This window comes from Rhipicephalus sanguineus, chromosome 4 (genome assembly GCF_013339695.2).
Source record: "Rhipicephalus sanguineus isolate Rsan-2018 chromosome 4, BIME_Rsan_1.4, whole genome shotgun sequence".
Classification (NCBI taxonomy): Eukaryota; Metazoa; Arthropoda; class Arachnida; order Ixodida; family Ixodidae; genus Rhipicephalus; species Rhipicephalus sanguineus.
This window is the reverse complement of record NC_051179.1, coordinates 186,234,026-186,250,072: the sequence shown is the minus strand read 5'-3', so window position 1 is coordinate 186,250,072 and position 16,047 is coordinate 186,234,026. Positions and strand designations below refer to the sequence as shown.

Sequence of the window (16,047 nt, the reverse complement as noted above, 5' to 3'; positions counted from 1 at the left end):
GCTTCTCATTGTTCTGAATGCGGATGCCAGCCTTTGTTTGAAAAAGCAAGTGTTCTCGCGACGCAGCCTAACGAAGGCACTAGAATCATAATTGAGGCCGCAACAATAGCTCAAGGAAGTTGCATGAGCAAGCCGTCCATTTCCTTATCAGAAAAAGAATTGACGTATTTGAATTCTTCGGCACGTGGTGTCCCAAGGTGATATCTTGGTTCTTTGGGGGTTCTTTCTTGCCTTTTAGGTTTTTTTGGTTTCTTTTTTGCTTTTAAGTGCCTGGATAAGCATGTGATCTTATTCTGGTCTGTAGCCTATATATGTGTGCATTTTTGTAATAAAAATCAGTTGGAAGTCTGCGCTTGTCCTCGTCGTTTGTATGTGTACCGTGTAAAATTTTTGCGCTGAGCAGTTTAATAATGGAATACCAACTAGCCCAATCCCACACTTTACTACAGTGGCTTGTTGTACCCGACTCCAGCGATACCGCAGTGGCCGAAGTGTCGCCGAACGACGGTGCCGACGACGGGCAGGATTTCGGAAGTGTTATGCCTGATGCAGTGACACTCGACGATTATATCGGTTTCATAATTCGTACGGCGTAGCGCACCACGACAGGGACAGAGAAGAGGGACGCACACACACTAGTGTGCGTCCCTCTTCTCTGTCCCTGTCGTGGTGCGCTACACCGTACGAATTATGAATCCTAACCAACTAGCCTGGCAACGTGTCTTAGCAGATTATATCGGCATTGATGGCGTTGTGACTGCCGGCTCTCTGACTGATGAGCAAATCTTCAAGGAAGTGATGCATGGCTACGAATCCGAGAACGAAGAGCCTGAAGAGGAGCAGCCACACTATGAGCCACACAGGCCCCCCATACTGTGAAGGAAGCCGCGGAGGCCCTCGTCGTCCTTAAAGAATTTTGTTTTGGCACTGCAAACAGCATGCGAGCTGCTGAGCACCTTGAAGGGCTCAGGAAAATTGTGTCTGCGCGAATTTCTGCTCGAAAACAGGCGCATCCGCGATTACCTTGTAAAGTAAAGGTATGTTGAAAAAACTCTTGCATTTATTGTGTTTATTTCGACCATTCGATAATTCGGACATTTGGTTAAATTTGGACATTTTTACCGGTCCCTAGAAATCCGAATTAACGAGCTTTTACTGTATTCGAACTATTCAAACTTCCCAAAAACAAATACAGTCAACGTCCAATTGAAAGTGACCCCTTCAGATTTTCAATATGCTTCACCTCATTACACTCTCGTATTGCGGCAAAGCTGCCTTTCAAGCTCCGTTACGGTTGAACTTGGCCAAGAGACATTCAACGTCAGATTGTAAGTGGTCCCTAGATTTTCACTATGCTTCACCTCATCACACCCCGGTATTGCGGCAAAGCTGTCTTTCAAGATCCGCTATGGTCGCCAATGTATTAACTCAAGAAACGCTGGTTCAAACTTCGAGATGAAAGATGTGGCAGAGGTGCCGTGATGGTTAGCGTGAAGCAGCAGAATTTGCCTTTGGCCGTGAAGCTCGAAATTATAAATCGAGTCGAACGTGGTGAGAAGAAGTCGGATGTCGCGGCAGTGTGAAGATTCCGAGGAGCACTCTCAGCACGATCTTGAAGAATAAGGCGGAGATTAGGGATAAAGTGGACAAAAGACCCGGTGGCCGTGGCGCCCAACGAGTTTGTGAGTGCAGATGATGATGTCGCGACCACGGGTGAGCTCGAAAATGAAGACTACATTGCCGACATCGTACCGAGCACAAGTGAAAGCGGGTACAATGACTAAAGCAACGATGATCCTTTGCCCACATCCTCAGAGGTGATTGGTGCTCTCGCACTAGTCCGGCGCTTCTGCGTGAATGTGGAAGGTTGTGGCCTCGCCTGCTCCGACTCTTTAGACGATGTTGAGAAATGCGTGCTGTCGCAGGCACCGAAGTTGCTGAAACAGAAAAAAAATGGAAGACTATTTCAAGTCTAAGCTAGCAACTAAGCTAGCTTCGTCAATAAAGTGCTTTTATGAATGGTGTGTGAATTTATGACGTCCAATTCTTTAGCAGGCTTATATTGAATTATGCCCTATATCGAACTGACAGGCGTTTGTTCACGAGCTCGATATATCCGGGTTTGACTGTACGAAAGCTTCGTCAATTCACGTTGGTGACGACATTGAACCCGGTGGGTGCCTGCCGGGGAATAGAAATTTCTTCTTTAGATCAGGAAATTCATAAAGTCGGGTTTCGTTAGATCGAGTTTTAACTGTATGCGGGTTTGACTGTAATAACAAGACAGTGGTTCTAAAATTTTTTGGCGATGAGGAACCCCAGCAGTTTTCACAAATAGACTACAAGAACTTCCCCTCTCCCCGCTGATGCAAATGGGGGAGGGCATTTCTGGTTTTGCCTTTAATCAAAGGAGCACTGCCACCGCATTTGCGTGTGGCCACTATTATATATGATTCGGCATGTTATCTTAAATCTCGATGAGGAACTCACAATAATGCATAAGCAAGCAGTTTCTCTTCTGTGTTGTGCTGTGCTGCTTCATACTGCCACGTAGTGCAGCGCAGTGCAGCACATACATACTGCAGTGTACGCTTGCACCACTCCCCTTTTTGCTGCACAAATCTCCCAAATTTCAATGTCACCAGGCTGGCAGATATACAAAAAAACATTTTGAACAAAGCCATGGCCTCCGAGATTTTTGCACGTGCGAAATTCTTTCTATGGGTTCTCTACACGCTGTTCTTGCTTGCCCGCGGCTGGTGTGCTGCAAAAGCAATACTGGTATGATCTTACAGCAGTTGGGAAAGTGAACGGTTCTCTCACCCTCGTGGGATTGGCAAGAGTCGCACTTGTGTTGGGAAAGGATTGGTGCGAGTGCTTTTTCCAAGTGCTTGTCTTGAGTTTCAGCATAACAGGTCAGAAGTTGTTATTTGCTGTTCTGACGCAGTGCATGTGGCCATTGTTTCAACCGTGACTGCAGGAGGAGAAGCTGCTCAATTCAGTGAGCCTGACGGAGCGAGTGCGCCTGTGGGACCGGTTTGGAGGAGGCAGCCGGCTGAACCAGGACGCAGTGAAGCTGGCATTTCTCACGCGTGCCCATCGGCCGCATCCACCATTCCGCTTGAAACGTCAGCGGCCCCGGCTATATCGCGCCCACATCCCGCGTGCTTGTGCGCGATCACTACCGCCGCCGGCCGCCGCCTCTGTCCCTTTTCCTCGGCCCCCCAATCGCAGCAGGACGAGCAGGAGCTGTGGCTGGCTTCCCTGGTGGCTCTGCAATTGGCCCTGGCTGCACGCACTGCCAAAGGGGTGGGCTGGAATGCCTCTTTGAAAAAAGCAGTAGTTCTGTAGTCTTCAGACATTTGCGGGCTGTAGCCATATACAATGCAGACCACTTACAGTGAAAGTTTGTTAATTTGGTCCTCATTAATTCGGAAAATTGGATAATGCAGACTAGTTATGCAGTTCCGGCAAGCATGGCATGATATTGGACCATCCTGGGAGCATGGCAAACACTAAAAGCTGCAAATGTGCTAGGCATAAAAGTGAAAACAGTTTTAATGTCCAGCTGAAACAATGTGTGCCACAGTCCGCACCACCAATGCCAGCAGTGCGAACTGTGCGTTAAAGACTGGAAAACCAGAATGCTTCATTCTTGTTTGCATTTACCACCAGCTACCACCTCTGTGCAGCTATGGTAGCCCCACCTGTCAATCCAGTTACCGGATTACAGGTGCTACTGGATGTTACCGGATTGACAGTTAGCAATCCCATAGCTGTGCATGTGCAGATAGGTTCTGTGCCTACTTTCTTTTCTGCAACTTCTCATCGGATATTTCGTTTGGATTTCTGGGATGTACTACTTTGACACATGTACAGACGAGCATCTTTCTGAAGCTTTGTGATTAGAAACAGCCAATTATGCTCACTGCTACTGTTGTTGGAATCAAGTGCTAATTTGCTTGACGCACACAAGTTGAACTACTACCACCACAGTCAGCAACAGCTTGAGAAGGCACGAGAGGCTCTGCGCAGATGAGCAGGTCTCCAATGGTGGCATCTCTGTCCATCTGGCTCACGACATCAGTCTAGAGTCCGCACCCGTTGGCAGGCTTGTGTGCATCTGCCATTCAGGTGGAAATGCCTTCTAACGTGGCACCTGACTAAGTTAGTTTGCCCTGCCTCTTCACTGCATATCAATGCGTGACTTGGTATATTGTGACTGCAGGTGTACACTTGGCTTGAACTCACACTTGATGGTTTCATGCCGTCTGTGTGTTGTAATGGTCAAACTGGTCCGAGAGCACTTGTTTAATACTGTTATCATGAGCCTGTAATGGACGAGATGATGAGGTTGTTTTATTGCAAAGAATCGCAAGTCAGAATCTTGGTGTGCAGGGCTCGGCCATGGATGTGCGAGAGGAGGAGAAAGGGGCCAGCCCTGAAGACGGCCCCTTTGGTAGGTGCTTGAAAGAAATACTTACGGGGAAATGTGGTTTCTAGACATACAGGGTTACATTATTTAGACCAGAATGATAACAACTTCACTGATTATGTGCCAATATCAAATATGAACTGAATTTTTATGTAGGCTATGCCGTTAATTTTAAAGCGAATCAATAATGAAAACATCATTTGAGCATATACTGTAGTTTCTCGCATATAAGCCGCACCAAAAAAAATAGAAAAATGTGCTTTAAAAGTGGGGGCGCAGGTTATGTGCCCCCTTTTTTTTCTTTTCGTAGATCTAAAGTTAGAGGTGCGGGTTATATGCTAGAAAATACGGTATTAATTAAAGTGGCTACACGGAAAACATTGATGAGCATCACAAAAAACGAGGACACTGAAAACTGTGATGGGTATAGAAAAGAGCGATGAACAGTGATGTTTTTAGCAATGAACCAACGAGGCCAATCCAAAGTTTTATGGCTACACAGACCTTGCTGAAATAAATGTTATTGCATTCCGTACGTTCCAAAGGTGAGTGCAGCAAACATCATTTCATGGTTTTAGCTTTCCTTGAACACAAGTTGTGAAGCTTCATAGTTATAATTCAAATGACTGGAAAAAAACCTTTTTCTATTTCACTCTTTTTAAAAAATTATAACTTGCGAAAGCAACATCAGACACCCTATTGCACTCACTAAGCACTCAGCTTTCCAGCAATACAGAAATAATCAATATTGAGTGTACCAAAGCTAGCAAAATCTCGGAACGTTGTGAGGTTACGAAGAAAAGTCACAGTTTCGCCGTAACGGCGAAGCAATGAATGTGATAGCAACAAATTGGAACGTCACGCGAAGAACGGCAAGCAGCTCTAAACGTCCATCGTGCTGCTCAAGCACAAAGGACACACGAAAAGAACACACACAGGGCGAGTGCGAACTAACAACTGTCGCAGCTCGACACTTCAAGCGCGCTGCTCAAACACAAAGAAGGATGCACGAAAGGAACTCACAGGTGTACAAAGGACGCTCGCAAATTAACTGCTGTCACAGTTGTTATTTCCTTGTGTTTGAGCAGCGCGCTCCTTTCGCAAACGCAGCCACTGCAGTGAGCGAAGTGACCTACGTGCGCTCTGTAACATCGATGCAAGCTTTCCGGTGAAAGCACGAGATGAACAAATTGTCCCCATCAAGAAAGGAACGGCGTGTAGCAGTGCATGCAAAGATCTTGGTCCTTTGTTTTTTCCAATCCCTCACGCACTTTTCCAACACATCGAACTTGCGCCCTGCTTCAACGTTGTTTTCCGACTCTGCGTAGAGAATCGCTTGCCGCTTGAAGCAGCGCTGTACTGGTTGCCGGTGTAGCGGTGGCATCTTGGCATCCGTTTTGGCTTCACAAATCGCGCACACCACTGCTCGTAAGCGAAGCAAAATGCAGAAATGGCGAACAGGCATGAGTGCAAAAAGACGCGAAGACGCTTGTGGGCGCATGCAACTGGTCATGTGGTTTAGTTCCCCGCGAAGTGTTGTTGCCAGCCCGCACGGCGCTGCCAGCTTTTCTGTGGAACGCCGATGGTTTGTCAATGAATCGTTTCTGTTTTATGAAAACAAAACTGCAGGACACATCGCAAGATAAATTCCTCCTTTTTTTTTCATAGAGCATTGTTCACCCTCTATCAAAAGTTTGAAATGCTGCTTTCAAGGCCGGTGTTTCCCAAGCAGTTCACATTAATGCCGCGCGGCGATTTTTAAACGTGCTCTGTAGTTTCGCCACTTTCGCCTCGCGTGGTTTCGCTACAGTTTCGTGATCGTCATGGCAGATTGCAAAAATGTCCGGCTCCGGAAGCGGCCCGCCGCGGCGGTTGGAGATAGCAGTTGCCGGCGACTCCGCTGCCTCCTGCGGCTGATGTTATCGATGCGTCGAATAGCAGGGAATCCGAGGACGACGACCTTTCGTCGGAACCCACAGATAAGTGACTTTACGATTTCCGCGTATAGGTCGACTCCGATTATAGGTTGACCCCCGAACTTTGGAAGGTCATTTTAAGAAAAATACGTCGACTTATAATCGCAATATACGGTAGCTATCTTTCTCTGCTGTGCAAATCTTCTTTTTAAGGGGAGATGCTCTACTCGAAAAAATCAAATTTTTTGCGAAAAATTGTAACTTTTGACACTTTTTAGATTATTTTTGGCTCAATTCATCCCTATTTACCCCCAAAGCGAGGCGTAATTCCACAAGAAATTGGTTCAAAAATAAGTTTGATTCCGTCAAGGTTCCTATGGCCTCAGCGACTTCAGTCACTGAGGCCGCAGTATATGGTGAAGTTCATGTGGATCAAGGGGGAAAGCACGAACCATGTGGCAAATCCCCTAGCCGCGCACTTCTGAAACTGCCAACACCACTTCCACGTGGAGATATCTTGAACGATGACACAATACAAAAGCTGCATAGTTGTAACCTAATTGCAATAATCACAAACATAAGATTTCAGAAATCTATCCTGCCATCTGGGCATCCTAACCTACTTTCATTTGTGATCTAGCAACATGGCAAGCAGTCAGAATTTCTGTCCAGAAGGAGTGACTTCCTGGTGTAAGCACGGGCAAGCAGAAGCTCTTTGAGAGCCCGCCCCAGATTACACTTCAATCCATGCAAATGGACAGGGGTTGACTGTACTCTGCACTTGTATAAGCCTTCACAGGTGAAAAGGCTCCTGGTCTGCCAGATGCTGCGGAATCACTCAACAGCTATACCTGGTTTCTGGTCTAAAGGCGAATTCGCATCCTGTATAGCTGTGGAAACTGCAGCTGCTGTGGCTATCTCGTGGTTCTGTCAGGGATATTCAAGCTTTGAGCACAGTCTTTCGAGAGCTTGGTGCCTTAGTCTGGAGAACTTGCCACCCAGGGCCACTCGCATGACCAGAGGCAAATCTAAAGAACACAAGATAGCCAAGGCAGGAGCTTGTCGTCGCCACTGGGTGAAGAGAGATGACTGAATGCTCGAGGGCTGCAAAGAACTAACATATAGAACTGGGTATTTCTAAATGCACTGGCTTCCGATATTCTCATGCATATCCAGCTGTGCATTGAAGAGCACTGTTGTTTGTGACTTTTGAGTGTATTTTTCCTCGATTTGCAAGTTTATTAAATTTTCACATGTGCACAAATATCCGTGCACTTAAACTTGTCATATCTTAATGAAATTTCGCACACAGTATCTTTAGAAAATCTAGAGTGCCAATACCTTTACGAAATCAAGTCCATTTCAGATTTTTTGTTTTGCAATTTAAAATTACAGTAGAGCAAATGTGAGATATACATTTTGTTAGAAAGGTAGTGTGTCTTACCTGCATTTTAAGAAGTTTTCAGCACTCTACTGTGCATGTGCAGCAAATTGACTCGTATTGGGATAACTTATAGAAATATTTAATAAGCTAGAAATTATATTTTGTTATCAATCTTGCCAGAACCCAAAAGCTATTACAGCTGCAATACAACTAATTGCAGTTTTGAAATTAGCATCACATACTCTACCTCTGTATAAAATTTCAAGAAGTAAAAAAAATATTTCGAGTACCATCTTAAAGGACTCCTGACACCAAAATTTAAACCTCAAGGTGTTTTTGTTGTTTGATTGTCCTGTATAAGGGGCACGTCTGGCCAATTGTTAGCGCCGGATGTTAGCTTCAAGATATTTTAATTTCGTTTTAAAGTAAGCGTGAGTGCTCATCTGAGTTGGCAGCACGTCGCGACATCGCCACTCGTATGACGTAGACCGAGGCCCCGTGTGACGTTCCACGAGTAAAGCGAGCATTGTCGATGTCAGACAAGACTTGAGGGACGCGCACAACTGGCAGCCAGTGAGGACTGTTCTTCGTCACCCCTCTCACTCTGTTGTCAGGCTGCTCTCAAGGCTGCTTAGGCCAGGAATGCTTTTTCTTTTTTCTGAGAGGGGAGTGGGGGGAGGGGGGTACGCGTTTAAACACAGCGAAGCACCCGCATCGTTTCGTTCTTATAAGGGTACACAATCACGGTCCTATCATTAAATTACACCCGCCGCTACAGGTCGGTAGATTTATCGCATGCGAGGCCCCGATTTGAAAAATGTGCTTTCAACGATACCAAAGCTTGAGTGCACGTGACCTTGGGCACTCCCCGCTGTTGGCACTAGTTTCTTATGGTATTTAGGTGGACGTTATGAACTGATGCAAAATCGTTCTCAATTAACGGCACTAGCATTCATTATACGATGTGTTCGAACATTTACAATCAGTTTTTGGGATTGCCAGATACGAAGCTACAAATTAAAAAGTCACAAACAAAGCTTTCACTGTCAGGGTTCCTTTAACCCTTTAAGCGCTTATGACGACCTGAGCTTGTCGTGAGCGTCACTTTTTTGCTTATGACGACCTGTGCGTGTCATAGCTCTTCAGCAGTGTTCAAGAGGCTTTTGACGAGCCCAGCTTGTCAAATGATGTTTTGCTATTTGAAACATAGATGGCACCACGGGTTCTGTGATTGATGCTTTTATAATGAGAGTCTGCACATTAAACGGCGAAATGTTTGCATGATGGTGCGAAATATGATGAATAAAGCATTTTTAGTAAAATGCTTTCTCACGTATTTTTCTGTTTTGAACATGTTACTGAAGCATTTCACGTCATAAAAAAATTTGGCAATTTCTAACAATTTTTCGTAATTTAGTCGGCAATTAAGGTATGAGGCCAAGTGGAAAACGTTGAGGGGGTCCGCTCTATGCACGGCTGGTGCAGAAGCCTAGCTCCGGTCCCAGCCGCAAATAGTCGTACCGTGTCAACGTCCCCTTCCCGTAGCGCGCGTCATCGCAGCTACGACGGGTTCGGGCGAATAAGGCAACAGGCTAGCACAACAAACAACACTTATTGCTACGTTAGCAATAACGCGTAAATGTCGCTTAGAGGGATAGTCCGCTCTCGTAGAAAAACAAAGGGTAACGCTTACACCTTCGTCGATGATCGGCTCGCGGGTCTCGGGCGGTGAGATGTTCCTTCGCAGGTCAGCAGGGCACGAGCGACCGTCTGCCTGTCTGCTAGGTTGTTTTATTCACCTCCCGTGTCCCTCCCCACCGCGAGGGTTGTTTCCCTCGCAGGGCGAGTTCCCTTTCCCGCGAGCCGGGATGCGAGGATTGACGCGAGGAGCAGCGGGAAAGAAGGGGTTGTCCGGAAAGGGCGAAGGTGCTCCTCTCCTAGTGGTCCTTTGACTCCCGCCGTCAGTTCGCGATCGCGCCAGCCTTAAGGGAAGGAAATGGGCGCGCGTGCTCTCCCACAACGTCAATTTTTTTTTCAAAATGTGACTTCTTGGTTTTTGGTCATGCTAAATGCGCAATTTATCGCTCATTCATCATGCTGCATAAATTTCTGTCTACACAGTTTCTTTGAAAAGATACAAGCAAAAATGTTAGACCACCCATCATCGATGAAACCGAAACTGAAAGTGCCAGTCTTGTGTGCAGTCTTGTGTGTATTTTGTTGGTTATTTAAGAATCATATCAAGTGCAAACGTGTAATAATGCTAATAGCATTGTAAACCAATCATTTTTAATCATAAAAGTCATAAACTTCTCACCAGGTAGACTTGCAACGTCATAGATCTCAAGGACACGTATTTGAGCCTGTCAATCATCAAATTTGCTTCGCATGACACTGTGTGTCATTTCAATAAAGGCAACAGAAGCACATTTCATATTTTGAAGGAAGTTGGCATCGGGCTTGGCCTCTACACTGCAAAAACTTGCCTCACAAATGATCGGCACAGTGTCGCAAAAGCATCCCATCACAGCTCTGATGCTGCAAAGCAAGCTAGAAAAAAAAGGGGGAGTTTCCGCTCGAGCAAAAGCACACAAGGGTAAGGTCTAGAATGGAACTAGCTACAAATATCCAGGATTTTAGGGCTCTCGATCACAAGGAACACTGATTTTTGGGCTAGTTGGTTTTCCATCACCGATCACTTAAGTGCGTGCAAACAAGGACAAAGGGAGGCGACGACAACACAAGCGTTTAAGCGCTTGTGTTGTCGTCAGCTCCCTTTGTCCTTGATTGCCCGCGCTTAAGTGATCGCTCGTGATCACCTTGTGTAAGTGCTGCACCTGTTTCAAATCTTTTTTGTTTATTTTCTCAGAACTTACATTTTTGGTATTTTTCCGTACGCGAACATTCATAACGTTATTGCTAATAAAGATTTTTGATTAAAACTTGGCAAGTTCCTTATCACATTAGTGGGTGTGCAATGAACCTCAGTAAGCAAATTCGTGCCACAAGATTTAATATGGCTGCCTGTTATATGAAGGTGCCCCTAGTGTTAGCGCATAATTTCTTGGTTATTTAATCATTATAATTTTAATATTCATCTGATGTAATTTGTTTTGGTTCATTGCACTGGCAAAAGCTTCTTTTATGTCCCTACAAAAAATTAGGTTTTTTTATTGAGTGGAATTGGAGTTAGGACTGTTCGCGTAAGGCCCACTTTTAATGATGTTTTTAATTATGAGAAGTTAACAAAAAGTGGGACTTGCTTTATAATGCTCACATGCTCCTAAAAAGGTGTGCTTTATAATGTAGATTAATAATATCTAGTGATTATCTCTTTTAAAAAGAAATTTTTGCCGACCTTTGGCCTCATACCTTAAGGGGTTAAATGCATTTTTGTCAATTTGCAACCGGATTCCACTTAAAGGGACAATTGAGGTCCAAAACAAAACGTAGGTTGCATACATTATAGATTTGGTGTGCGCTTACACAATCGGCAAGGAATTAAGGTTTTTGCTGAGCCAGGATGTAAAGTTGAGCAAGGCCATATACAAGTGTGCCAATTTTGTTTTTACCTGGAACACAGCCTAGGAGGAGCCATAATCTCTTATTTGTGGTCTCTGATGAGAAGGCTTTCGTCCACTGACTACATCAATGGCCGAAAAACGATGAATTTATGGTCACACCTGAAGGATGTTTTCTGTGGATATGTGCAGAAAACATCCTTCAGGTGTTACCGTAAACCTTTGACAAAACATTTCCTCTTGTTTGTAACATAGCTAGACTGAGAAGCTGCAAAAGCCCCCTTTTTTTTTTGTACTCGAAATTAGACAGCTGTGCTAATGTTGTAAGCACTTCTAATTATTCATTTTGCCATCCTGGCAGTGAAATTTTTCTTACCTTATGCACTGCTCCTGTTGTGTGGAGTCGTGTAAAAGCCGGCGCTGTGACAATGTGTGGCTTGTGTGCATTGCAGGATGGGAAGTGAACCAGCTGGATGAGAAGCTTGTGCGCCTACTTGCCTGGCAAAGGCTGCAGCAGCTGCTTCCTGTCAATGGTGTCAATGGTGGGTGTGTTCAGGGTCATACCATTGAGGCTATGGAGATCTTGCCTGTTGATATTGATTAGCGGGTCTGTGCAAACACGATTACCACGCCACTGAGGACTACAACTACTGGCACGCTTTGTGGTGATGACGACATTGTGGAATGCTCAAGTCGACCGTTGAGCTATTTGGTGCATCTTAGGAGTTGGGTTGTGGTAAGGAATGAAATGCGGGACTCACAACCGAAGGTTGTTGAGCAGGTACACTTCAAAGAAGTGCGTGCGTGCATGGTCACAACGCACAGACAACGATCATACGTGAACAAGAAATGGCAAATGCTTCTTTCTCTGTCAGCTCTACTGACTGATGCTTGTGGCTGCTTGAGCACTTATCAGGCCAGCCTCTGTGGTTTTCCTCACCAGCCTGTCACTAGGCCTGCTAAGAACATCTGAATTATCAAAGAGAAGGCTTGAGCTGCAGCTTTTACAATGTGCAAGTACATGTGCACCACCTACACGATGACTGCTCCCTCAGACAGTCTGTTACAAAAAGGTTCATTATCAATAATTCGCTGACGCTGAGGTTCTAAATGCTACAAGACGCACATGACGTCAAATGCGCCATGGCAAAATGGACGGTCGCCGGCGGTAGGCGAGGTTTACAGATGGCAACTTCTAGGGTTTGTTTTCCACTGAAATATTTTTTTACAGCTCACTCTTGAAACCTGTATAGGCATAACAGACCCTCTACTTCTAGTTTTCGCTGCAAACTGTGTCATGGCCCCTTTAAGAAGCTGAGGATCTCTCGCCACTGCTTGGCTGCCGAGTCCCCCCGCTCCGGCCACTCTCTCTCCTTCTTGTTAGTTGTGCCGTACGATCCAGCAGAGGTACATTACGAGCCTGGTCATCATCCCATTCACAGAAACATCAAGCAAGTGTCCCAATCACCCAACCGTTCCCGTGTCGGGCGAGAGGGAAGATCTTTAACACGGTCGTTTATACATTGGCACGTTTGGCTGATGTAGACTTTACCACAGCTTAGTGGAATACTATAGATGGTTTCTCTAGCCCTTTCCGTGCTCTGGCAATATTCTGCCTCTACCGGAAGCTTGCCCAAAGATGCCTCCTGTTTCGCCTGTTTCGATTTGCTTTGCGGTTGCTGCTGCCTGTCTTGCAATGTTTTCTTCGGACAGAATGATCTGGCATTACTGTGTAGTGTCAGGATGTTGTGTGCAATTTGAATCAGTTTGCTGTCACAACGAAAAGTTTTCCGAAAGAGCACCTGGATTGCATCTGACAGGTCACAGTGCCCACGATTAACTGGCAATTTGTTTGGAACACTTGACTCAAGGAAAGTAAAGCTTAATGTCTTCACACTAACCCTAAGGGCCCTTGTTGGAGGGTATTACATGGGAGTGGGGAGAGGGGATACACACACGAAAGAGAGAAGGCAAAATCAACCCTAGTGCTTGAAATACAACTATAAAATATGTTAGGCAAAGCTAAAAAATTGTAAGATATATATATATATATAAGGTTTCGAAAGAATGTTCCTGGCTATTGGTTAATTATATGAAGAAAACTAGTCACAGTGAAAAACATAACATTTATTCTGAGCTTTCGGCCGGGGACCGGCCTTTGGTAAAGGCCGGTCCCCGGCCGAAAGCTCAGAATAAATGTTGTTATGTTTTTCACTGTGACTAGTTTTCTTTCATATATATATATATATATATATATATATATATATATATTATATATATATATATATATATATATATAAACGTGAAGTTAAGGGGAGACACTGGTCTGAAAATTGCTTGTCTCAATTTTCGTATTTCTGGCTGAAATTTACACACAATATGTATTTTCGACTGTTGAAAACAAATATGCAATTACTTTTTGTCTGTCATGCATGGATTGTAAGATATTGACTGTTCCATACACTTGCATTCTGCCCAGACTTTCGACAGCTTTCTCACAAAATACCTTTATGAATTTCATATCACTGCATCCTATAAAGACCAGAGAGTGCAACATAACCATAACTTAATTTTTAGCTGGATCCATTCAAAAGTTATGGCCTTAACAAGTACACTAATGAGAAATCAGAAATTGTTGCTTAATTTTACTGTTAATTAAATCACAGTTATTAATAAAAATGTTGTAATTTCTTGGTTTTCTTGCACTAATCAATGCATAAGCTTTCAAATACCGCAAAAATTATCAAAATCTGACCGCTACATCAAAAGATACTGTGGGCAACAGCCTATAGTGTGATGAAAAATGTGGTTTGAGAAAATGAGAAAAGAAGTTTAGAAACATGGTGGGCACTTATTTTGAACTGGAAAAGGCCTGAATTGTTGTTCTTAGGATAGCAGAAGCCACCAGCAACATAATCATCATTATTCTTCTTAGCATGGTTTCTTTTGACACTGGTCTCGCTGGTGATATGCTGCATTCTTGCAGCTGCCGATATCACTTCCTCCCGAATGCATGAGCAATTCTGAACTTCTAACGACTGCGTGCCATTGCACTGTCATCAATTAGGCATCTCCGCAAAATGGCGGACAATGCGACGATGCACCACTGTCTAGCAGAAGCATCCTCAAGCATCCAAGATGGAAGGAATAATTTACCCCGTGTGATAGAAATGCACCAATGCTGTGCGAGCACTTTTTTTTTTTTTAAAAAGCGCAGTGGCTTCGCCTCTGCTAGATGAAACGCGTTCTTGTGCTAGGAACAGCTAATAGAAAAGTGTGTGTTCAAATGAGACCAAAATGGCTGTGCTACTTAATGTGGTTCCTGCATGATGTGCTATTGAATGGGACTTCTTGAGGTGCTTTGGTGAGCAAAAATGGTCATGAAACTGACTTCAAGACCAAATAACCCGACAAGTATGCATTACATGTCTGTAATATTTTGGAAATGACTTTTTTAGACCTTCTAGATTATAAAAAAAAATATTTCAGAAAATTGTTTTTTTTCAAAATTTTTCCGCCTCCCAGACCAGTGTCTCCCCTTAATGCATCTTTATGGCAGAGACATAAAGTATAACACTAATATGAAGTTTAGACATGTAATATGATGGAGGGGTACTATACCGTGAATGCATGTGAATGCACCTTTCCAGGGAAAAGTCGCACTGCCGCGAAGCTCCACTTCAAGGTTAAATGAACATATTACACTCGCACAGATTCATCATTTCTTAAGTTTAAAAGCTTGTTATAGATGGTTTCGCTGTTTGCAAACAAACTCGCATGCACCGAACAGGCTGCCCAAGAAGACTTCCGGTGTGGCACTTCCGGTAATACTTTTTCAACGGTCCCAGCGGTGTTTGCCTGGTTTGTTAGAGTTTGTTGCTGTATTATTTCTAGCGAAATTTTCTCAAATCTGTTTGTATCTATGTCAAGGGATTATATGAAGGGGCTCCAGGACGTCGCACGGGGGAGGTACAAGGGAAACTGCAGGCGAGGAGAAGTTGCCTGATACACTGGATAGGGAGGTGTTGTGCAGTTCAGCTTTTCTACTGGAGCTAGAAACCTGTCTCCTGCCACAGGTGCATAGGTGCATACACATTCATGTAGTTTAGTCTAGGCACACAACGTCATGATAGAATTATTATTGCGCTTGTGTCACACGGGGCACTTTTGATAGAGATCGGCGCCGATCGGAATCCATCGTGAGTCAAACTGTTCGGTGTGACTGCGAAAATATTGACGTATTCGTTACAGTAGAACCCCGCTGATACGTCTTTGAAGGGACCGTAGGAAATAAACGTAAGAGATGGGAAATGTAAGAGCCGAAAAACAGAAAAAACGACAAAATATTTAGTGGTACAGAATTTTATTTCATTGCTTACGAGCAGCACGAAAATTGGCACGCTCAGTCGCGATCTAGTCGATGGATAGAAACGCGGAGCTGGGGACAGCCTCATCCACAGAAACGTAATCAACGTATGTGATTTTTTTAACACCAACAGCTGTAGGCATGAAAGAACTAAGCACACACAATCACGACCAGCGCGGCGAGTCCGACCGCGAACCGCACGCACGACCATGTGAGCTCCGACCAGCGCGAACTCCTCCCGTCCTCCAACAAATAACGATGATGATGAGTCTACGCCAACGCGATGGCAGAAGTGAATGCCAATCTCGAAGGCCTTGCTTTCACGAGCAATTACGTCATAGACGCCATGTTTGTGCAATACAAATCTCAAAGGCTATGTTTTTGTCAATAGTAAATGCCAATCTCGAAGGCCTTGCTTTCGCGAG

The 16,047-nt window shown here is 44.5% G+C and overlaps 1 protein-coding gene across 1 annotated transcript in view; it reads left to right on the top strand.

Annotated features, from left to right (window-relative positions):
- Positions 1-16,047, top strand: part of LOC119390966 (PHD finger protein 12-like) — an 86,919-nt gene that overhangs the window by 32,691 nt on the left and 38,181 nt on the right. The window contains 4 exon segments of the mRNA XM_049414993.1: positions 2,981-3,212; positions 3,215-3,309; positions 4,399-4,459; positions 11,709-11,798. Coding sequence (XP_049270950.1) covers positions 2,981-3,212; positions 3,215-3,309; positions 4,399-4,459; positions 11,709-11,798 — 478 coding nt within the window.